This window comes from Mobula birostris, chromosome 8 (assembly GCF_030028105.1).
Source record: "Mobula birostris isolate sMobBir1 chromosome 8, sMobBir1.hap1, whole genome shotgun sequence".
NCBI lineage: Eukaryota > Metazoa > Chordata > Chondrichthyes > Myliobatiformes > Myliobatidae > Mobula > Mobula birostris.
The window spans coordinates 136837715-136862585 of NC_092377.1; the positions used below are offsets into that span (position 1 = coordinate 136837715).

Consider the following 24871-nt stretch of genomic DNA (forward strand, 5'->3'; position numbering starts at 1 on the left):
ATAAATCTAGTGTGCAGCTTCCTTGACCTTTTCAGCATGGTAAAATAGAAAATAAAAAAATATAGATTTTGAAATCTAAAGACAGAAAACATTGAGCAACAAAAAGGCACAGAGGATGCAATGATAAACCTTCTAATAAAACGTAGAGTTTGGTGATAATGTAGACATTACTGCTTGTAAGAATTGTGGAAACAGTCAGCTAGGGTTTTCAAAAGGAAATTGGAATGGCACTTGAGGAAAAATAATTCCTAAAACTCTGAGGCAAGAGTGAACTGTTGAGTCTATTTAAAAATGCAAACATGAGGAAAGCTGCAGATGCTGGAAATTCAAGCAACGCACACAAAATGCCGGTGGAACGCAACAGCCCAGGCAGCATCTATTGGAAGGGTCTCAAAGGGTCAGCATCTTCGAAGGGTCTCGGCCCGAAACGTCGACTGTACCTCTTCCAATAGATGCTGCCTGGCCTGCTGTGTTCCACAGCATTTTGTATGTGTTGAGTCTATTGCTACTTAATGGACGATAGCCCTAATTTTTTTTTGCCAACAAGGTGTTGGAGGAACTCAGCCTATCAGGACCTAGTGCAGTGTTCTGACTTGAAATGCCAGCCATGTCTTTCCCCCAACAGATACTGCCTGACATTCTCAACCCCTCCAGCAGATTATTTATCACTTCAAATGCCAGCATTTGCAGTTCAGTTCCCTCACCACTTCTAACATCACTCCAGACACTTGAACACAAAAATCTATGTTGTCCCTCCGTTACTCTACTGAGGGTGTGGTAGATGTCCAAAGTGCTATTTTTAGATATGCTCTGAAACTGATGCACACATTGGTTGCCTGTCTGTCCTGTTGGTGTAGCCTTTAATCGATTCTATTCTGTTCCTTGGATTTACTGTGATGCCCCTAAGAAAATGAATCTCCAGGTTGTATATGGTGACATAAATAAATTTGTTTTGAAGATCCCACCTACGGCATTATTGTAAAAAAACAAATACATTTTAAAAGGAGTTGACACCTGTTGCACTTCTTAATGGTGTTCCCTGAATCACATGCCAAACAGATGGCATGGTCTCCATTGTTCGTTTATATGACTGCTCTATTTCACGCAAAGAAGATAACCAGCAGTGTGACCTTCCCAGGACATAATTTCCCCACAGCTTCTCGACGAAACTTTTAAATGTGCCCCTCACCAACATGGCGGATTTCTTTCGCCCCTCAACACATGGCGGCCGTCTCACCTCCAGTGGAATCGTCGGCCCGTTGATCACGCACGCGCCTCGTTTGGCGGGAATCTGCCGGCGGGACGCGCGCGCGCGCCGCGGCTGCACGCGGGCGAGCGCAACCGGAAGTCAGTGCGGAGCGCGAGAGGTTCGTCAATAGAGCCGAGTGAGCGGGGCTGTGCCGGCTCTCCTGGCGGTGGTTGGGCGTTACGGCTGGCTGGAGCAATTCCCGAGGGGGAGACCCGGTGCCCGACAGATTGCATCTAGCCTCGCCATGTTTTCCGAGCACGCCGCCCGCAAGGAGCAGACCCTGCTGTCGGCCCCGCTGCCGGCGCAGCATGGCCCCACGTTTGAGCGGCTGCCCACCTCCTCCTACAGAAACCGCTCGGAATGCTTCACGCTGGGCGAGCGCAGCTTCAACCGGCAGTACGCCAACATCTACGCCACCCGTCTCGAACAGATGCGACCCGTGCTGGCCGACAGGGCCAAGAAGCGATGGGGTGAGGGAGGGATTGTGTGTGTGTGTGTGTGTGTGTGGAGGCCGCGATACTGTGGGGAGGGGGAGAGGCGCGCAAGTGGGCCAAGTGCACGGGAGCGGCGGTGGGTGAGGATGGGGTGGCATGCAAGAGACATAACCCTGTGTTTAGGGTCGGAGAAGGGACGGTGGGGTTGCAAGGGAGAGTCGTGGATGGGGAATTTCATGTAGATGAGTCCGTGCAGTGCTTTGTAAGGCGGGGCATGGCTAAGGCTGTTATTGGTCGTTTTAGTTTATTATTGTCACATGTACTGACACACACGGTGAAGAGCTTGTATTTCATACGGATCAAGTCATTTACTCAGTGCATTGACCCAGAATAAGCTTAAAACGAAAAATAATGTAGCATAAAGTGTAAAAGCTATTGAAACAGTTCAGTGCAGGTGAACGGTAAACTACAAGATCACAACGAGCTACATCGTGAGGCTAAGGCGTCCATTCAAGAGTTAAAGTAAGTTTATTATCAAAGGTTGTATCTGTCCCTGTCGTCGTTTTCTTGCGGGCATTCACAGTAGATACAAAGAAACACAATGGAATCAGTGGGACAACAATGGGCAAAAGAAGACAAAATGTGCAAATTCAAAAGCAATGATAAATAATATTGAGGACAAGAGTTATAGAGTCCTTGAAAGTGGGGGCATAGGTTGTGGAATCAGTTCAGTGTTGAGGTGAGTGAAGTTATCCACACTGGTTTAGGAGCCTGAGGGTTGACTATTCCTGATCTTGGTGGTGTGGGACTTGGGGCTCTTGTAGCTCCTTCCTGATGGCAGCAGTGAGAAGAGCGCGTGGTCTGGATGGTGGGGTCCTTGATGATGGATGCTGCTTTCTTGTGGTGCATTCCTTGTAGAGGTGCTCAATGGTAGGGAGAGCTTTTCCTGTGATGGAGTGGGCTGTACTGACTTTGTATGCTTTTTCGTTCATGGGCATTTGTGTTTTAACTACCAGGCATGATGCAACCAGTCAGGATGCTCTCCTCTGCATTTATAGATGTTTATCAAAACATTAGATGACGTGCCGAATCTATGAAGAGAAAGTAGATGTGTTGCTGTGCCGTCAGGTGCTGGTTCCAGGACAGATCCCCTGAAATGATTAACTCTAGAAATTTAAAATTCCTGATTCTCTCCATGTCTAATCCCCTGATGAGGACTGGCTCGTGGACTTCCGATTCAAACCCGCCCCGGCAGCTGTTTGGTTTTGTTGAGATTGAATGTGAGGTTCTTGTGCCACCATTCATTTAGATTTTCAATCTCCTATATGGCGATTCGTCACCATTATTGATTCGGTCAACAACAGTGGTGTCATCAGCAAACTTGAATATGTACTTAGTCTTAAGGCTGATTTATACTTGTGCATACGGGCTACGCTGTAGACCTGATTTATACTTTTGCGTAGCCCTACGCCGTAGCGAGCATGCGTAGTTGTGTCTGTGTCGCCCTGCAGTTCACTGCCAAAACGCTAGTTGGCGGTGAGGTTTCTATGCCACTGTGTTGAGTTTCTTCGTGAGAGACATGGACGAGGAAATGCATTTCAAATATTTTTGGATGTCAGCAGGTAGATTTGATGATTTGGTTCATCGTCTCCAACCATTTATTTCGCATCAGTGTACAGACATGGCGGAGAAAGCAACCAGAAGTGCGTAGGAGGAAATGCGATGCTACCAAGCGGACCAATCACAGTTGTTGTGGTCTGCGTCGCCGCAACGCGTGAGTTACATTTTTGGGGAGGTGCAGGTCGCCCTACAGCGTACATTTGACACAGAAGTATAAAATAGCCTTTAGAGTGGCAAGTATAAAGCGAGTAGAGCAGGGGTGGAAGCACAGTCTTGTGATGCACCTGTGCTGATGGTGATTGGAGGCGATGTTGTTGCCAATCCAAACTGACTGAGGAAATTGAGAATCCTATTCCACAAGGAGGTATTTGGGCTTAAGTCTTGGAGCTTAGTGATTAGTTTTGAGGGGATGACAGTGTTGAATGCTGAGCTGTAGTCAATGAAGAGCACCCTGATGTATGCATCTTCACTGTCCTGATGTTCCAGGGCTGAGTGAAGAGCCTGTGAAATGGCATCTGTTGTTGACCTGTTATGATGGTAGGCAAATTGGAGTGGATCCAAGTCACCCCTCAGGCAGGAGTTGATGTGTTTCATCACCAACTTCTCAAAGCACTTCATCACGGTCAATGTAAGTGCAGAACAGTGGGATAAAAGCTGTCCTTGAGCCTGGTGTATATGCTTTAAGACTTTTGTACCTTATACTTGATGAGAGAGGGCAGAAGAGAAAATGTCCAGGATGGGTGGGATCGTTGAATATGTTGGATACTTTATTGATGCACTGAGAGGTATAGACAAACTCCAGAGAGGGGAGGCTGGTTTTTGTGATGTACTGAGCTGTGTTGACAACTCTGCAGTTTCTTGCAAATGCATCTGGGGAGCAATGCGACCAACGGCAACATCCTTCAGAGACAGTCCACAAAGCTACTACTTTCACTTTTTCTTCAAATGTGGTTCCACTACTGTTGGAGCCTATGATCTACATTTTGGTGATGTGTTTTTGGGCTGATTGATCTGGTGCTTTGCTGTCTCTGAGGGGGTCCTGTGAGGTTTCGTGTGAAGTGTATGGCTTGGAGGTCAGGAAGCCTGGAGATGGGGCGTGAACCCATGATTGACTTCATTTCTTGCCAATCTCACTGATTAAAGCGTCAAGGACGATTGAAATCATTGGAGCAAGAACAGAAGGCAGGCTGGTGTTCAGCGCCTTCTACCAGCCTCTTGCTTGCTGCTGGTGAAAGGTGTCTGCGTGTGATGATCTCTCTCTCCTTCTCGCTCAATGCTGCTGGAGTTCTGGCTCTAATTGACACAGTTTGTGGATTAGACTCTATAGTTTGCGTTATGATTTGTTTCTGGGTACTAGTCGCCTTTTTTTTTTTTAGCTATTGTGTGCGATTTTGATTGGGATGAACTAGTCTGCAGCCCAAAGTTAATGAATAACACAGAACTAGATTGAACTAAACTGAATAAGCCTGCATTGGTTGGATGATTTGTGATTTGGTGTTTTATATTCTGTGTTTTTTGCTTGTTTTGCTGTTTGCGCAATTTGTTCTTTTTTTGCACATTGGGGGTTTGATGTTTGAATGAGTTCAGTGGTTTTTCTTTCTTTGTTTCATGACTGTCTGTGGGAAGATGAATCTCAGGATCATATACTGTATACATACTTTGATAAATACCTTTTAAGGAGGAGAAGATGGCGCGACAGCAGCGCGCGTGGCCACTTCGGTGGTGACGTCTGTTATCTGTCAAGTAGGGGACCGTGCACAATTCTGATTTGATGGAGACGGACGTGAGAGTACAGAGGAACATCTGGAAAACTTCTGAAATGCCCGCTTTGCTGCCGCTGCTACTGTGTGGTAACCGGAATCTCTGGAGCGGAAGGCCCTGAAATCCTCGGCTTTGCGTGTTTCAGCAGCCGGGGCGAGGCAAAGGCGCTCGGGAGGCTGTATCGGACAGGCTGGTCGGAAGCTCGAAGTTTCTGGACAGATGGACTCAGTGTCAGCTGTGGTCGGCTGCTTCCAAGGCATCGGCAAGTTGATGGTGCCTGGAGGTTTATGGCAGGGAGTTTCTCCCTTTGCCGCCTGCTATCGGGGACTCGGGAGTTGATCAACTCGGGGACATTGAGACTTTATTTGCCGTGCCCATGGTTTGTTCATCAAATTATGGTATTGCTTTGCACTGCTGTAACTATATGTTATAATTATGTGGTTCTGTCAGTGTTAGTCTTTGGTTTGTCCTGTTTTCTGTGATATCACTCCAGAGAAACATTGTATCTTTTCTTAATGCACGTATGCATTTCTAAATGACAATAAAAGAGGACTGAGTGTTCTCATAATCTAAAAAAAATCTAAATGTTCTTTGAATCATTGTTCAGACCAAGCTATGATGCATCTGGGTAGAATGTTTTCAGTGGTACATCGCTAAAAATTGGTAAGTGTCAATGGGGACATGCCAGATTTCTTCAGCCTCTTGAAGTGAAGACGTTGGCCATGACATCTATGCCACAGGGTCGTGAGTGTACAGGGGGTAGAGTATGGGGCTGAGGATGCAACCGTGTGGAGTAGCAGTGTTTAGAATAATCACGGTGGAGGTGTTGGCTCCAATCCTTCCTGATTGTAGTCTGTTGATCAGAAAATCAAGGATTCAGTTGCAGTAAGAGGGATTAATTACCAGGGTACAGAGTTTAGTGCTGAGTTTTTTTGGAATAATAGTATTGAAGGTAGAACGGTCGTAAATGAACCATGGTCTGACGTGTGTCTTTCCTGTCTGGATGCTCCTGAGATGAGTATCGGGACAGGGAGTCAGCATCCACCATAGACCTGTTTTAGCGGTGGGAAAATTGCAGTAGTTTGAGGTCTTTAAAGCTGGAGTTGATGTGTGCCATGACCGGCCTCTTGAAGCACTTCAGAGGGTACATGTTAGAGCCACTGAGCGGTAGTCATTAAAGCACGTTATCTTGTTTTGCAGGGGCCTTGGCAGAGATATTTAAAACATGCTTAGCTGTGGATGAGGTGCCAGAAGACTTGAATATAACTAATGCTATTCTTTTGGTTAAGTAAGAGCAACATTAGTTACATAAGAATGAGCCAGGAAGTTATAGGCTGCAAACACGAGGAAATCTGTAGATGCTGGAAATTCAAGCCACACACATCAAAGTTGCTGGTGAGCGCAGCAGGCCAGGCAGCATCTCTAGGAAGAGGTACAGTCGACGTTTTGGGCCGAGACCCTTCATCAGGGCTAACTGAAAGAAGAACTAGTAAGAGATTTGAGCTGGTAAGAGATCTTACTAGCTCTTCTTTCAGTTAGTCCTGACGAAGGGTCTCGGCCCGAAATGTCGACTGTACCTCTTCCTAGAGATGCTGCTTGGCCTGCTGTGTTCACCAGCAACTTTGAAGTTATAGGCTGATAAGCCTGATATCAGTTATGGTAAATTGTTGGAAGGTATCATAAGGGGCACAATATATAAGTATTTGGATATGCATTAGGGCCTGATTAGGGATAGTCAATATGGCCTTGTGTGGCAGGTCATATCTAACCAAGGTTGCCAAGGAGGTTGGTGAAGGGGAGGAGTAGACGTTGTCTATGTGGAATTTATCAGTTCCTTTGACAAAATTCTGTATGGGAGGCTGGTTCTGACGGTTTAGTTGCTTAGAGTTCAGCATGAAGTAGTCAGTCAGATCCAATGTTTGCTTAGGAGAAACCGTAGAATAGTAGTAGATGGCTGCCTCTCTGTTCGAAGGCTTGTGACTATGCTCCAGGGGTGGTGCTGAGTCCATTGTTATTTATCATCTATATTAATGACTTGCATGATAATGTGGATAAATTGATTGGCAGGTTTGAGTATGCTGCCGAGATAGGGATGTAGGGGAAAGTAAGGAAGGCTACAAAACTTGCCAAGTGATCTAGACTAGTAGGAAAAAAGGGCTGCAAAAATGGGAGATGGAATTTAATGCAGACAAGTGTTAGGTGTTGCACTTAGAGGATAAAACAGTGTAAGACTTGCACAGTGAATGGTAGGGCACTGAGATGTGTGGTAGAACAAAGTGACCATAGAAACTACAGCACAGAAACAGGCCTTTTGGCCCTTCTTGGCTGTGCCGAACCATTTTCTGCCTAGTCCCACTGACCTGCACACGGACCATATCCCTCCATACACCTCCCATCCATGTATCTGTCCAATTTTTTCTTAAATGTTAAAAAAGAACCTGCATTTACCACCTCGTCTGGCAGCTCATTCCATACTGTCACCACTCTCTGTGTGAAGAAGCCCCCCCTAATGTTCCCTTTAAACTTTTCCCCCCTCACCCTAAACCCATGTCCTCTGGTTTTTTTCTCCCCTTGCCTCAGTGGAAAAAGCCTGCTTGCATTCACTCTATCTATACCCATCATAATTTTATATACCTCTATCAAATCTCCCCTCATTCTTCTATGCTCCAGGGAATAAAGTCCCAACCTATTCAACCTTTCTCTGTAACTGAGTTTCTCAAGTTCCGGCAACATCCTTGTAGACCTTCTCTGCACTCTTTCAACCTTATTTATATCCTTCCTGTAATTTGGTGACCAAAACTGAACACAATACTCCAGATTCGGCCTCACCAATGCCTTATACAACCTCATCATAACATTCCAGCTCTTATACTCAATACTTTGATTAATAAAGGCCAATGTGCCAAAAGCTCACTTTACGACCCTATCTACCTGTGACACCACTTTTAGGGAATTTTGTATTTGTATTCCCAGATCCCTCTGTTCCACTGCACTCCTCAGTGCCCTGGGAATACAGTTCCATAATTCCTTGAAAGTGGCATCACAGGTAGATAGGGTTGTAAAGTGAGATTTTGGCTCATTGGTCTTTGTAAATTAGTGCATTGATGACAGGAATTGGCTTGTTATGCTGATGTTGTATAGAATGTTGGTGAAGCAAAATTTAGCGTGTAGTGTGCCGTTCTGGTCACCTACCTACAGGAAAGATCAATAAGCTTGAAAGACTGTAGAGAAAAGTTGTACGAATATTGTCAGGATTTGGCCTGAGTTACAGTGAAAAGTTGAATATGTTAGGACTTTATTTCCTGGAGCACAGAAGAATGAGGAGAGATCTTATAGAACTATACAAGATCGAGGGGAGTAGATTGAGTGAATGCATGTAGGCTTTTTTCCTCTCATATTGGGTGAGACTAGAGCTAGAGTTTATAGATTTAGGGTGAAAGGTGAAATATCCTGAGGAATCTGAGGGGGAAACCTCAGTCAGGATAATGTGTGTGTGGAACAAGCTTCCAGCTGAAGTGTAGTTGCAGGTTCAGTGTAACATGTAAGAGAAGTTTGGATAGGTACATGCATCAGAGAGGTATGATCGGAGTGCAGGTAAATGGGACCTTGGTGAAAAACCAGGTAGGTATCACCACACATAGCCCCTGTGGCCCAAGTCACCCATGCCAACTAAGTTTATTAACTGAGCTGGTCTTATTTGCTTGTGCTTGGCCCATTATCACTCTAAGCCTTTCATATCCATGTATTGGTTGAAATGTCTGTCAAAGGGACAGTTTGTTAAGCTATTTGCTAGGTAGTGTGACGTGGGATTTTGTGTCCACTTACTAGTGACCAAGATGTGCTGATGGTAGGCTGCAGCTGTACAAGTTGTACAAGCAGGTATTTTATTTGTAGATTGTAAATTGTTTGAGCAAGTTACTTTTGTAGTTATCGAGAGCTGCAGGGAGGAGGTACGAGACAAAGGTGTCGGGTAGCTTGAATCTTGAAACAGATAGGATTTGCCATAAAGATACTGTACCTCTTGAGATATTTTCTTTCCTCCTTAACCCTGGTTTATTCTCTGTCATAGTTAACCGCACCGTTGACCATTTTTCATCTATTTCCTATACCCTCTGTTCTCACCCATTCTTTTCCTAACCCGAGCAAGGACAGACTTCCCTGGTCTCCATATTCCATTGCAAAAACTCCTTAATATAAGATTGTCCTTCCAACATCTCCTTACCTCTGCAGATGGCATCAGTAGTCACCCCTTCCCTCCTCTCCCTTTGGGGCATTCCAAAGAAACTGTTTCTTCCCTGGTTTGCTCTTCTATTTCCTCTAACTACTCCTCACGGTAATTTCCCATGTGACTGCAGAAGATCACCACCTGCTGTTTTACCTCATCTCTTGCCACCATCCAGAGACCCAAACAGTCCTTTAACGTCTGGTAATGCCCACCTCCCCCCTTCACCATTCCCCATCCCCTTTCCCTCTCTCACCTTATCTCCTTGCCTGCCCATCGCCTCCCTCTGGTGCCCCTCCCCCTTTTTCTGTCTTCCATGGCCTTCTGTCCTTTCTTATTGGATTCCCTTCTCCACCCCTGTATCTCTTTCATCAATCAACTTCCCAGCTCTTTTCTTCACCCCTCCCTTGCCCAATCTCACCTTGCATTTCTCTCTCACCTCCCCTTTTAAAACTACTTTTTTTCTCTAGTCCTGCGGAAGGGTCTCGGCCTGAAACATCAACTGTCCTCTTTTTACAGAGATGCTGCCTGCTGGGTTCCTCCAGCATTGGGATTTGTAACCCACGGACTCCCACAGCTACCTCGACTATACCTCTTCCTACCCAGTTACTTGTAAAGACACCATCCACTTCTCTCAATTCCTCTGTGTCTGCACTCAGGATGAGGCTTTTCATTATGGAATGTAGGAGATGTCCTCCTTTTTCAAAAGGAAAGGGGCTTCCCTTCTTCCTCTATTAAAATGTTACCCTCAACCACATCTCTTCCATCCTTATGCACATCTGCTCTCGCCGCATCCTCTCGCTACCCTACTAGGGTTCTTCTTGTCCTCACCTACCACCTCTCCAGCCCCCGCATCCAGCAAATAATTCCAAAACTTCCGTCATCTCCAATGGGATCCCACCCACCACCAAGCACAGCTCACCCCCCCCCACCTACTGCTTTTCACAGGGATCACTCCCTACACAACTCCTTTGACCATTCGTCCCTTCCCACTTTGTTCCTTCCCACTGATCTGCCCCTGGCACTTAACCTTGCAAGCGGAACAAGTGTTACACCTGCCCCTACACCACCTCCTTCATCTGTTGGGGTCATACTGTGTCTAGTGCTCCCGATGTGGCCCCCTGTATATTGGTGAGACCTGACGTAGATTGGGAGACTGCTTTGCTGAGCACCTGTGCTCCGTTGCCAGATGAAGAAGGATCTTACAGTGGCCACCAATTTTACTTCCGCTTCCCATTCCTGTTCCCATATGTCAATCCATGGCCTCCTCTACTGTTGCGATGAGGCTACATTCAGGTATGAGGAACAACACCTTGTGTTCTGTCTGGGTAGCCTCCAACCTGATGGCATGATCATCGATTTCTCAAACTTCTGGTAATGTCCCCCACCCACCTTTCCTTCACCATTCCTCATCCCCTTTTCCCTCTCTCACCTTATCTCCTTGCCTGCCCGTCACCTCCCTTAGGTGCTTCTCCCCTCTTCTATGGCCTTCTGTCTTGTCCTGTCAGCTTCCTCCTTCTCCAGCCCTGTATCTCTTTCACCAATCAACTTCCCAGCTCTTAACCTCTCCCTCTCCTGGTTTCACCTATCATCTTGTGTTTCTCTCTTCCCTCCCCCACCTTTTAAATCTACTCCATCTTTTTTTCTCCAGTCCTGATGAGGGACTCGGCCCAAAACGTCGACTGTGCTGTTTTCCATATATGCTGCCTGGCCTGCTGAGTTCTTGGCATGATGCAGTCTCGGAGTGAATATTGAATTTGACAATTTCAGTGAGGTTGTATCTGAACTAGTCAGTGCTTTCATACGATTATCCAGCTTGTATTTTCTTTGTCTACAGACGTCCATGGGAAGCAATCGCATTGCTCTCTAGCCCCTCTCTTCTTAATTTCCCTGTATCCCTTCAATTTATTCTAAATAAACTCAAGCCCATTGATCCCTTTTGATCCTTTATCTCATTAGCAAAGGGTAATTGGCAATAGTGAATTAATCTGCCACTTTATGCCTCTTGGTTGTGAGAGAAAACATGGAGGTCACAAGGTGCATATGCAAACTATGCAGATTAAAATAAACTAAATTACTACTATAAAATTTGATGTAAAGGCATCTGTTAGTCTTGCGAGACCATGGATCTGCGCCTGGAAAGTCTTCACTCTCCAGGGCGCAGGCCTGGACAAGGTTGTATGGAAGACCAGCAGTTGCCCATGCTGCAAGTCTCCCCTCTCCAGGACACCAATGTTGTCCAAGGGAAGGGCATTAGGACCCATACAGCTTGGCACCAGTGTCGTCGTAGAGCAATGTGTGATTAAGTGCCTTGCTCAAGGACACAACACATTCCCTTGGCTGGGGCTCGAACTCACGACCTTCAGGTAGCTAGTCCAATGCCTTAACCACTTGGCCACGTGCCCACAAATTCGATAATTATCTTATAAATATTAATACAAAAGTGTGGAATCCACCAATTCTGTTTTTGTTTCATTTACATAACGAAATGTGAAATCGTTCTTTTGCTGGACTAATTTATTTGGAAGTCTATTCTAGCCTAGATGGATGCTGTTTGGTTCTAAAATTACAGTGTGGGGGCAAAAGACCATACTATACAGGAAAATAATTAATCATTTCTTTTTCTAAACTGCATTTTCCAGATTCTTCACTTATCATTCAAGAACCTTTTAATCTCTGCCTTGAGTACACCCAATAACTTGGCCTCCACAGAGCTCCAGGGCAATGAATTCCACAATTCCTGAAGAAATTCCTCAGCATCTCAGTTGTAATAGGATATCCATGTATTTCAGTATACAGACTCTCCCACTAACGGATGCATCGTCTTCAGATGCATTTAAACAAGTTCTTTCAGTATACGTTTTCTTGAAAACAGACATTTAATTGAGTTGTTGCTGATGACTTCACCACCTAGGCCCTGTTCTTTTCTCACTGTTGCCATCAGGTAGAAGGTGCAAGAGCCTCAGGACTCACACCACAAGTTCATAAACAGCTACTACCCTTCAACCATCTTTTGAAAAAAAAGGGGATAGCTACACTCACTTGCCCATCCATTGAGATGTTACCACACCCAGTGATCTCACTTTAAGGACTCTATCTTGTTATTTCATCTTGTTATTTATTGGTGTTTATTTATGTTTGCACAGTTTGTTGTCTTCTGGTTGATTTTTCATTGATCCTGTTATAGTTACTACACTATAGATTTGCTGAGTATGCCCACAGAAAAATGAATCTAAGGGTTGTATGTGGTGACATACATGCACTCTGATAATAAAATTTACTTTGAATTTTTGATATCCTTTTTAAAATGAATAAAACATTTTAAATTGTGTTCTGTAAAGCGTAATAAGAATTTTTACAACCTGAATTTAAAAATGTTGGTAGAGCTGGTGCTGATAGATCCTGTGCTGTTTTCCAGGAGCCGCTGTGGCAGTGAAGAAGTTGTGTGAACTGCAGATCAAGGAGAAATGTTGTGTAATTGGGACTCTCTTCAAAAAGATGGAGTTGAAGCCATCCATCTTGCGTGAAATCAGCGAAGAGGTAGGCAGGTGTAAGGATGCAGATATTAAGTATTTGATAATTTTCTCATGTTTGCAACTGCCTGCCTGGTTTTACTTCCTAAGATAAGGTCAAGTGCAGCCTCTTTTCTGGTAGGGTTATTGACTGAAAGAACTTCCTTAAATGCAGTTAACAAATTCAGCCCTGTGTAAGCCCCAGACACTAAGGCACTTCCAGGCAATGTTGGGAAAGTTCAAATCTCCCTCTACTATATCCCTGTTGCTTTATAACTTTCTGCAATTTGCTTACGTATCTATTTCTCTAATACCTGCTGACTATTGGGACACGTGTAGTATAACCCCAGCAAAGTGATCACCCCTGTCGCATTCCTGACGTGCGTCGATTTGGCTTTTTTTGGGTCATCCCTCCAAGATATACTCTCAACAAAAGTGTGATCCCCATCTTCTGCATCCCTCTCTGTCATGTCTGAAACTTCTATATCCTTTAAGATTGTGCTGCCTTCTCTACCCTTGCACTAATATTGTAATTATAGGTACTGATTCATGCAGCTCATTTGAGAGGATCTTTGTGTTAAAGAAAATAAACTAGTGTGTAGCAAAGCCCTATGCTCTCTAATCTGCTCTACCTTTTGGACCCCCCCAGCCAAATTAGTTTAAATCCTCAAAGATGCATGAGAAAACCTTCCTACAAGGATATTGGCACCCTTCTGGTAACTTGTCCTATCAGTGCAGGTCCCACCTTCCCCAGAAGTGATCTTAATGAACTTTGTGGCTTAAACCTTCCTTCTCAAACCAGCTGTCAAGGCACACTCATCTGTCCTGTTCTATATTTTACCCTCACAAATAAGTGACACAGAGTAATTCTGGAATTACAACCTGAGAGATCATGCTTTTTAACCTTCCTATTTATCTGTATTTGCTTTGGAGGACCCCATCTTTTTCTACCTATGTCATTGATACCAATGGGTAAGTATCAAAACTGTGATGTTCCTCCACCTTCAGAATGTGCTATACCTGCTGCAGTGCAACCTTGGTTCTGACAACAGACTATTCTGGAGTCCGGCAGTGAATTTAATAGGGCTTGAGCCCCACGTTTAACAAACACATTAATACTCACTGGCATCAAGTAGGCAGATTCATAGTAACTCCAAGAATTCTAAATGTAGACCTTTTTTTAAATTTTAGCATAATCTGTTGCCGCAGCCAGCTCGTGCAAAGTACACGGACCAATTAGATGAGCTGATTCTGGAGGATGAGTTACAGCGCATCAAATTGGAAGGCAAAATTGATATCCAGAAATTTGTTACAGGTATGGCTGCAAACAGCATTGGAAGACATCATTTAAGAAAATTGTTCCTCTATTAATTGTGTCTTATTAAGTTCCACAGTCTGCCTAATTGGAAGCCCACTGTGTGGATTTCCAATCAGGCAGACTTGCTCATTCTGGATATTACTTGCATTAATGCCTGAGATCAATGTTTATATAGTTTCTGTGAAATGATAACTTCTGATTTATGGTTTAAATATTCTGTTGCATGTGATTGACAACAATATTATTGATTCCTTGCTGTCTGTCAAATGGCTTACAGTTTGCTCATTTGCACCAGACTATTCCAACACAATGTGGTGAGATTCATACCTGATTAACTGCCTTACAAGGTAACAACAGATTAACCCTATGCACAGTTTCTACAGCCCAACCATTGTCAACTTGAAAAAAGACTCCCCTTTCCTTAAGTCGTCAGGAATGGGCACCTTCACTAATTACTGAAGTTAGTTCTTTTTTACAACTCAAGAGTATGGTCCATATTGCATCCAGTAAAAGCTGTAGACCTTTGCCTGACATGGCAAGTAATGTTTGCACTATTCGTTTGTCAACTTCAACAGTACAAAGTCTAACCTCATATTCACTGACAATTTCATTCTTGTATCAGCCACTATATTCACCTAAGCAGTATTCATAAATACTGTGTCTAAAATAGGATGTCTGGGATCTATTCTATGCGTCCTAACTTCTGTCTTCAAAGCAAAAGTCTTCAGTATGGTAGTTCCTTTTTTTTTTGTTGCCTGAAAGTACAGTGCAAGTAGCTCTTTTATCTGGGAAGGTATTATCAATGGTGGTATTATCAACTGTCTTATCAATGGTGCACATTTACTGGAATATCTACCATCTGCATTCAAGAAACTCATAGCTTTGAAAATACATGTGACATAAAAAAAAGCAGGGGTTGCCTGTCAGAATCAGGTTTATTATCACTGTATTATATGATGTGAAAGTTGTTGTTTTGCAACAGCAGTACAGTGCAAAGGCATAAAATTAATATAAATTGTAAAACAGTGCAAAATAGAAGGATTAATGGGGGAGTGTTCATGACTTCAGAAATCTGATGGCTGAGATGAAGAAACTGTTTCTTAATTGCTGAGTATGGGTCTTCCGGCTCTTGTTACTACTGTCAGGGAGGTACAGGAAGCGGGTTTGTCTTAGATAGTGAGGTTCCTTAGTGATGGATGCCACCTTTTCACACTGCCTCTTGAAGATGTTCTTGATGCAGGGGTGGTGGGGGTGGGAGGCTTATGTCTGTAATAGGCATCCGTTAGTCTCATGAGACCATGGATTTGTGCCTTGGAAGGTTTCCAGGGCAAGGTTGTATGGAAGACCGGCAGTTGCCCATGCTGCCAAGTCTCCCCTCTCCACGCCACCGATGTTGTCCAAGGGAAGGGCACTAGGGCTGATACAGCTTGGCACCGGTGTCGTTGCAGAGCAATGTGTGGTCAAGTGCCTTGCTCAAGGACACAACACGCTGCCTCAGCTGAGGCTCGAACTAGCGACCTTCAGGTCACTAGACGAACGCCTTAACCACTTGGCCGCGCACTAACATTAAGGCTGTAATGGAGCTGGCAAAGTCTACAACTTTCTGTAGCGTCTGCAATCCTATGCATTGGAATCTCCATACCAGTCAGAATGCTCTCCACTGTACATCTATGGAAATCTGTGAGTCTTTGGTGTCATACTAAATCTCCTCAAGCTCTTAGCAAAGTAAAGTGGCCGGCATGCCTTCTTCATGAATGCATCAGGAGTTGGTTCTGGGACAGATTCCCCAAGATGTTGACATCTCGAAACTTAAAGCTGCTCACCCTTTCCACCTCTGATCCCTCCTTGGAGTCCACAATTAATTTCTTGGTCTTGCAGGCATTGAGTGCAAGATGGTTGTTGCCTCACCACTCATCAGCTAATCTATCTCACTCCTGTAAGCCTCCTCATCACCACCTGAGATATTACCAATAACATCTTGGAAATTATTGATGATGCTTGAGACTGTGCTTAACCACACAGTCTAAGTGTAGAGTGTCATTTGGTAAAATCAAGGGTAACTTTATCTCAGCCCAGTTTCCTATACCATACCTGTGCCCATTGATTCCCTTGATATACACTAAGTCAATTTCTTCCTTGAATGTACTTGGTCACTGAGCCTCCAATCTTTCTGGGTGGAGAATTCTATCCAGGTTAGCAATTAAATTAATTAAATAGCAGTTAAGTTTCTTTGCATCACAGCACTAAAGAGTCAATCCTTTATTTTGATGCCTTGTCCTAGACCTCCCATTCATCTTCACTGCATCTACTCTGCCAAGCTCTGAAGAATTTTGTTTCAGTGAGATCACCACTTGTTCTTGGCTTGTCATTTCGGAATGTCATTGAGACTTGTACACCATGTTGACATATGTGTGTATCTGTGTGTTTAATTGTTTGTATGATATAAGTGGGTCAGCAGCAATGAAGCCTGCAATAGTTAAAGAAGGCAACTCGTAATTTTGTCAGGGACATTTGGGATGAACATTAAGTCATGGCCTTGCTGTCATGTCTGCTTTGCGTGATTGAATTTTGTTAATAAAAAGATAAACGTGATTACATTCAGTTTGGAGCTCTGGAAATTTACATTTTTGTTTTAGGGATATTTTAGGGGTGTTTTAGGATTTTATTTTTGGAAGTTTCAGCTAGTTGGAAATGTCACCGGATTATTCAGTATATTAACAAATTGTATTTATTTGGAAGAGTGATAGGAATGTGTTATAGCTGGTGTTAATCTTTTCAATTTGTTGTTGGGAAATACTTGACACCAAAAAATAATTAGATGTATGCCCTATTAAGTAAGTGCCTAAAAGTGTACATTTTGTGGCTTGGAAGTTCTGGTTATCTCTTAACAATTTATCAAATGCTTTCCCAGTTTTTATTTCATTTTAAGCAACCTTACGATTGTATCATGTACTCCTGTCAATCAGCAGTAAATTTTAAAACATATAGTTCATTTGTTATAATTTGTTTTAGTTATTTCTCTCATAACAGCCATCCCTAAAGTTACTTAAAGTACTGTGGTGCCTTCATTGACTTGTGTCTAATTTCACCATGTATTTCTTTACCAGGGGCAGTTGTTGCGTTATTTGGAGCTGAGCAGGATGATGGAAAGTTTCTTGTGGAAGATCTTTGTACCTCTGATATCCCACCCCAGCAGCCAGTACCAGCTTCTGGTACTGATAGGTGATGGAATTTCCTAAATTGTTATGATTGGCCCAGATACTTGATTAATTTGATGTTATTTTACACAATTGTGTTTAATTTTGTTCTCCAATAATCTTTATTGGTATTAGAAATTTAAAGCGTGCTGAGGTGTGCTTTGAGCTGTAGAGCCGAGAGTTATGAGGATGAGGTAGGAAATTGGAGGTAAGACCATGAGCAGATCAATGACTTAATTGGAAGGTGTGCCAGGCTCTGGGCTGGATGGCTGAGTCCTACTATTTTGTTTTAGATTCTTATGTGGCTAGTTCATCCACCAGTATATATTTTTGCTCCAGATTCAGCAGGGGCCACTTCAGGGGTGGCATAGTAATGTAGCAGGGTAAGTTTTTATAGCGTCAATGACCTGGGTTCAATTTTCACAGCTGTATGTAAGGAGTTTGTACATTCTCCCCGTGTCTTCATGGGTTTCCTCTGGGTGGTCGGGTTTCCTCTGAGTGCTCTGGTTTCCTCCCACATTCCAAAGATGTACGGGTTAGTAGGTTAATTGTTGACATAGGCGGCATGGGTGCTTTGGGCCAGAAAGGCCTGTCACAGTGCTATATCTCTAAATAAAATAAATTCCTGTATCAGTCCCCTTCATATGTGGCTACTTGGCCCAATACTGTTCTAGGGACTTTAGGTTCCCATGTTTTTATATCCTTGGTTCAGATTGTTCATTCTGTCAGTGCTTCATCTAAGCTCTATATACAGTCTCTGTATTGCCCTTCCTATTAATTTTAGCAAAAACTGGAGTGAAAAGATAATGCCTAATGTTCTTTAACTCCAAGTCTGGAGACTCATCAAGGTAAACAAATTACTTCATTTCTCTGATCACTCTCCAGTCTAAAAAAAAGAAATGTAATTGCTTCTACACATTAATTGTGCCTTATTTGCTATTTTGAAGGTATGTTTTATTAGTCTCGGGCCTTGGCTTGGGTGGAAAGAATGCGGACAGTCTTCTAGGTATGCAGCTTCTCATTGACATGGTAACAGGACAACTGGGAGATGAAGGCGAGCAGAGTAGTGCTGCGAAAATCTCTCGTGTTATTTTGGCAGGAAATCTTCTCAGTCGGAGCACCCAGAATAAAGACAGCTTCACAAAGGTAATCAGAAAAAAATTGGTTGTGTTTTTCATGCTCCCAGTGGCAAATTAATGTACATTATAAAGCAAATCTGGCAGTCCGCAATTCAAAAATCAACAATGCAGGCCTTAACATTTAACAAAACATTACAAAATATATTGAACATTTGATGCAAAGGTTATTTATTTTTCCAGATTTAAGAACTGTGCAACCGATTAAGTTGGAGTGTTCATGTTTCCTGTTTGCATATCTGAATTTGAAGGATTAATGCTCCACAATGCATTGTCTAGTTGAAATTGCTGCTGAAAGGTGTGGAGGGGGAAATATGCTGATCCATTAATTGCTCTAGCTGCATTTGTTGAAAGCAAGGAGGAGATCGTTGAGACTAACGTTAGGCTGGATGGCATGGGTTTGTTACTTATCAAGCCCCAATGCAAGCATCCATGTTTGAGGTTAGATACGGATGTTTTGGGATGATTTGGATTGGATGAATAGAATAACTTTAAGAGATGTGCCTAACAGAACAAGTTCTTGTACGTGGTTATCTATTTTTAATGTTGTGATTTTATAACTTTCTAATCTGTTTCAGGCAAAATACCTAACAAAGAAGACACAGGCTGCTAGTGTAGAAGCCATTAAAATGCTGGATGAAATCCTGGTGCAACTGAGTGTAAGTATTTTTGTTTTGCTGTTGTCAATACTTGTGTTGAAATCTAGCAGTGCAGAGGAAATGATGGAAGATTTTTATTTAAGCTCATTGTTATGTTAGGTTGATCGTTGTGTTTTCAGTAAGTACATGTGTATTCAAGTTGTCTTGATTATGGACTGACAGATTTATTACTTTTAATTTTGTTCACTGCAGGCTTCAGTCCCTGTTGATTGCATGCCCGGTGAATTTGATCCAACGAATTACACCTTGCCACAGCAGCCACTTCACCATTGCATGTTTCCACAAGCTGTTACCTATCCCACAATGCATCTGGTCACCAACCCTTACCAAGCAGATATTGACGGAGTCAGGTATTGGCAAAGGGGAAAGAACGTGTAGATAACAATAGAATTATGATTATGTAGTGGTTCTGGCCAATATTCCTCTTTTACATGTGAAGGATTTTGACTCGTGACATGTGAAGTAAAAATTTTTAATTGGAGGATCATGACCAAAAATGAATACATTTTCAAAAATCTCTTGAATTCCATTGCAAAGCCTAAGTTTGGAATCCCTGTGCTTAGGTTTCTGGGGACAGCAGGACAGAATGTGAATGACATATTCTGTTATAGCAGTATGGAAGATCACCTGGAGATCCTGCAATGGACTTTACAGATTGGGCACTTGAGCCCTACTGCACCTGACACACTTGGTAGGTATTTAGAACAACTGTAGAGCCTAGTACATACTTCCCATTGTACCATTTGTTTCTTAGTAGATACTCCAGTCGTAGTTTAATATTCTGATGTGTTGGTACAGTATTATAAATTGAAGCATCTCTTGCATTTATATTTTTAGGTTGTTACCCATTCTATAAAATAGATCCATTCATTATCAAGGAGTGTCCTCATGTTTACTTTTGTGGCAATGCTCCATCATTCAAATCAAAAACCATCGAAGGTGAGTATCACTGTTCTAATGGTGGTAGTGGGAGCATAATTTCTCTTTGTGGGCTGGAATGAAGAGGGGTACCATTACAAATGTAGTTTTGGTGATACTAAAATAATTTTATGCAGATCTACTAGTGCTGTTTAGAATGTGGGAGGAGACAGAATCACCAGGAGGAAATCCATGTGGTCATGTTGAGGACATAGAAACTCCTTATAGTTAGCATCAGAATTGAACCTGGGTCCATGGTGTTGCAATGGCACTATGCTACTGTTCCACTCCTGTACTGGAGAATATTTGCTTGAATAATCTGCAGTGACTTTGCCTGTGATGGACAAGTATGCTCTTGGAGTTTTTACTGAGTAGGAAATGCTAAACACGCTTCATAGGCTGCAAAGGTGTTAATTTGAATTTGGCAAAATTAATTTTAATAGTTGACCACATCCAGATAGAAGTTTTCGAAAAGAGATTTGGCAGGATTGTATGTAGTTTTATGTAATTTCAAAATATATGAACTCCAGACCGGGTGCTGGAGTGTTGCTACTGTGCTGCAGCATTTCATCTTTAATTGCACATTTCAATTCATTCTTTCAAATGAAGGAAATTATGAAGGAATAAAGTTTTCTAAATTTCTTTTAAAAATGAGCACTTGCCTTACTGAATGCCTACCCATTATCTGGATCACGAAAGCTTTGAGCAGAAAGTCTGTGTAATGGGTGTACTGACAAATTTATGTTTTTTTTTCCTGAGTGAATATGCTTCTTTGTTCGATATTTGAATTATGTTGCTTGCTATTTTTGGATGCTTGCCTGCTATTTTGAATGTTTTGCACCTTAGCTCCCAGAGGAACGCTGTAGGGTTCAGCTGTATCTTTGTATGGTTTGAATGATAATTAAGCTTGATTTGATTTAATTTTGATGAACTTGGACAAGCAGTGAGATACTTGAGGATAGATGCTTCTTTTAACCCATTAGTGTTATCTCCCTCCCCCCCCCCCCAACTGCGCTATCACTGGAACCTCGTGTGGTGGCTTTTCATAATTGCTTTTTTAGAGAAATTAAGAAAATTACTCTGTGTACTCAGGTGTAGAAGGACAACGGTTGCTGTTGATTGCCATCCCCGAGTTTTCTACAACACAAATGGCCTGTCTGGTGAACTTGCGGACACTTGAATGTCAACCGATCAGCTTCTCTGCTTTCTCCGCTGAGGAAGACAATGCTGAAATGGACATCAGTCACTGAATAGACAGACGCTTTCAATTCTTTTGATCTTTTTCCTTGGAAATTTGCTTCTGTTCCTGTGATTGTTGAAGCACACCCAGTACAGAGTGCATATGGTGCACTTCAAAGTGAGCAACCTATTATGCTACACATTTGATGCTGCTGAAGACATGACATTTTGGAAGAAATGCTTTGTCTTCATTTTTGTCTTGGGTCTGTTACTTGGAGTATATTGAAATATATGGAAGATGGCTGATATTTTCAGGTTGAACTCTTTAAATTATAAATGGACCTCTAAACCATGTCTCATTGTTTTGTTTTCAGAAGCACAAGGTATGATCTTAGGAACCAAGAAGTGATCTTACTGTTTTGACATATTAGTGTCATATAGATAATGTGCTGATATTTTCAATCTGTTTCTGAAGACTATTCCAGGAGTCATTTTAAGCTATTAGTGGAAGAATGTTAAATTCTGGTAATAATGGCCAGAATTCTTCAATGGTTATTCTAATTTCTCATTAGAATAGCTGAGCTTTAAATTTTTCTGTTCTGATTTAAAGCACGGTTCTGTTCTATATGAATATGAACATGGGTAAGAAGTTACTTAAATGCGAGTACAAGGTGCTATAATTTCAGTACAGTGTCTAGTGGGTGCTAAGTACCTCAAATGGATTTTTTAAAGAAAATTTTCAAATTTGTAAAGTATTTGATTTTTTTATTATCTGATGTATTTACTTGGGGGTCATTTTATCTAGTAATAAATTTCATGCTTACTGCTACAGGACCTAACTTCGCAAAAATTTTAATGCACAAATTAAAATTGTTGTTCAACTTAAAATTGTTCTTTTTGTCACCCCATTCAGTCCATGGTACCACAGGTTATATTCTATTCTGGTTCATTTCAGTATGAAAGTGTCCTTTGACGGACTTTTAAGTTAACAAGCACCTGACGAGTTAGGTTTTAAGGGAACAAGTTGTTGGAACTTGCCAACAAATTTCTCAGGTTACTGGCAGATAATTATCTTTACTTTCAGTGGGGCATTAGCAAGCTATCTGCATTTCTGTTGCATAACTGGCATCACATTTTGGCCAGTGCGTGCAAAAAAACTTGCATTTATCTGGAATTTGGTTGAGATTGGCTACTTTCATATATTGTTCTTCCAGCCCATCCAGTGAGGAGATCATTAATTTCCCATTATTTAGAGTTGAATTTGAATCCTTGCTTTTGGTGAAAATTTACATTTGTGTGTTAGTTGAAAAAGGTATAAAGACATTGTCTAAAAGACAAGTCATTTTCACCTACACAAGTTGATAATTGGGATGAGTGACTAAAAGCTAGATAGAGTTTACATTCTGGCTTGCCTCAAAGCAATGAAATAATGAAATATATTAAGGGAATTCTGAAGTATAGATCCTCAGCATCTGGAGGCAAAGCAACCTGTGTAGGTCGGTATGTAAGGGCAATAGATGAGTGCAATTTATGGTAAATTTGAAAGCTTAATCCAGCTTTTTAGATCCAAACGATAGATGGTGCATCATATTTTGTCCTGCTAGTTTCTTGTTTTGGGATATTGATTTAGACGTTTGAAATATTACTGAAGCTTTCAAAATTAAACCAATTAAAAGTAATAGTTCATTATGTGCTTTTTTTTTATTCTGTTAAAATAATGGATATAATTTGAAACATAAGCTATAGGAAAACTATGGCAACTCTTTTAATACTGCATTTCCTATCTATATGAAATAACTTTCTACTGTATTTGCATGAGAAAACAATTATAACTGATATTAAATGTAGATCTCTGCTTCAGAAACTTGCAATTAACTAAAATTCCCAATGAGCTGAATGGAAGTGCACATCACTCACAGCATCAAATGAACAAACACATTTCCTAAGTACCTTTTCAATAACCAATATTGAAACTGCAATGCCAAGCTATAATCAGTTATGTAATTCCAAGATATTTACATTCCAGTAAATATGGGCAGCTATTTACATTCCAAATCCTATCTTCAAACATAGACTGTATTTCCTTCTGAAACTTGGATTAAAACTATAGCTGCCCATATATCTTTAAAAGCTCTTTATTGGGAATAATTATAATTCATCATTCATCAAAGTCTATTTTGATGGTAAGGGCTAAAACTTTGATATTTATGTTTTCCATTTAATAAAAACTGCATCAGCAATCTTGCTACGCTTTAGTAAATATCAGTTGTAAGTATGAGAGTTTGCCTCCTCGAGCCCAACAATAGTTAAGGTGGAAAATGTGAAAATTCCGCATGATAACTTGGTTTATTTCACTGCCTGGCACATCAAAAATTATCTGCCCTGTGGTCATCACTCGAGTCCTGGCATGGATTTTACAGATACAAGTAAGAACCAAGTATGTTTTCAAGTCATTGGCCTGATATGTTACCCCTGATTTTATGTTCATAAATGCTTCATGACCTGCAGAGCATTTCTTGGATTGTTTTTCAAATTAAATTTCTAGCATTTGCTATTCTTTGGCTTTCATAGTGAATAGAATATAATCTGACCAGTTACTTCCACATCTCGTATAATTGGTAGAAATCAGTTGTGGCACTACAATTATTAAATGTTTAATCTTACCACTTATCGAGCTGAAATCTGTACCAATCTCTTGGACTACAAATTTTAAAATTCTAGCTTCCCCTGGATTGATTTGGTTTTGCTCTTAGAATGACCCTTCCTCAAGGAAATTTAGTACAGATTTCTAAAATTGTCATAGATTTATGCCAAGAAGGGATTTTGAGCACTTGGATAGAACAGGGTATCTGAATGTTAAAACTTGGAATATGTATGTTGGCCTTACTTTGTGTAGAAGTTACTGTAGGTTAGTTTTACTGTACTGAGTTGGATATGCATGTTTGGTTCTGTTTACAATAATTCCACAGGATTAGGAGATGTTTAACTTCTTCATCTTGATGCGCCCATGTTAAATTAGATTGAGACTGTTCTTCTGCTGATGAAGCTAGGCAAAATTACATTTTTAAAGTATTACAGGACTATTGATAATGCTAATGATTGAAGTCAGTTTTAAGAGTTTAGTCCCCTCGCAAAATTAAATCTGTTTGAAACTTGATCCACACACACATTGATCAATTATAGGAATTTATACTTTTGACAAGACTTAACAGTAATGATTTTTACAGATGTATTATAATAGTCCATCAGTGACATCACTGCTTCTAAACAAAAAGCCCTTTATTTCCTAATTAAATCTAAATGTACAATTGAGCAAATCCTCTACTGTGAAGTCCGGGTCTGGTTTCGGTGACCCATCCGAGATCCTGCACGCACTCGAATTTTGCGTATCTTCTTTACTCTCCTTCCTCGCGACAGGATCACATTGATAGGCTCGCGTCCATATTGTTCCATGATTTCCTGAATTCTGTGCCAGTTGGATTTGCGCAAATTGAAGTTGCACTGTGTTGCCTGGTTCTCGTATCCCACATGACACACCCGCGTGCTGGTTGCATAACCCACTGCTTTCACAGTCACTCGATAATCACCAGGGTTCAGTATTCGCCAATAGTCCCCATCAGTTGCTAGAAAAAGTAGTAAAACCATCTTAGTAGATCGAAACACTAA

The 24871-nt window shown here is 41.8% G+C and overlaps 2 protein-coding genes across 3 annotated transcripts in view; one reads left to right on the forward strand and one right to left on the reverse strand.

Annotated features, from left to right (window-relative positions):
- The first annotated feature begins 1048 nt into the window (after window positions 1-1048).
- On the forward strand, window positions 1049-23270 carry pold2 (polymerase (DNA directed), delta 2, regulatory subunit). The gene is given in 15 exon segments (XM_072266393.1): window positions 1049-1070; window positions 1073-1167; window positions 1170-1231; window positions 1233-1313; window positions 1315-1452; window positions 1454-1719; window positions 12705-12826; window positions 13990-14113; window positions 17224-17338; window positions 18261-18459; window positions 19028-19108; window positions 19301-19458; window positions 19672-19799; window positions 19946-20047; window positions 21119-23270. Coding segments are annotated over 15 exon segments (1851 nt in total). The 3' UTR covers window positions 21277-23270.
- Window positions 22888-24871, reverse strand: part of LOC140201763 (inactive carboxypeptidase-like protein X2) — a 124446-nt gene continuing 122462 nt past the window's right edge. For both annotated transcript variants that reach the window (XM_072266392.1, XM_072266391.1), the window contains one exon: window positions 22888-24828. In XM_072266392.1, the coding sequence (XP_072122493.1) occupies window positions 24527-24828 (302 nt within the window). In that variant the 3' untranslated portion in view covers window positions 22888-24526. The remainder of the gene's footprint in view (window positions 24829-24871) is intronic.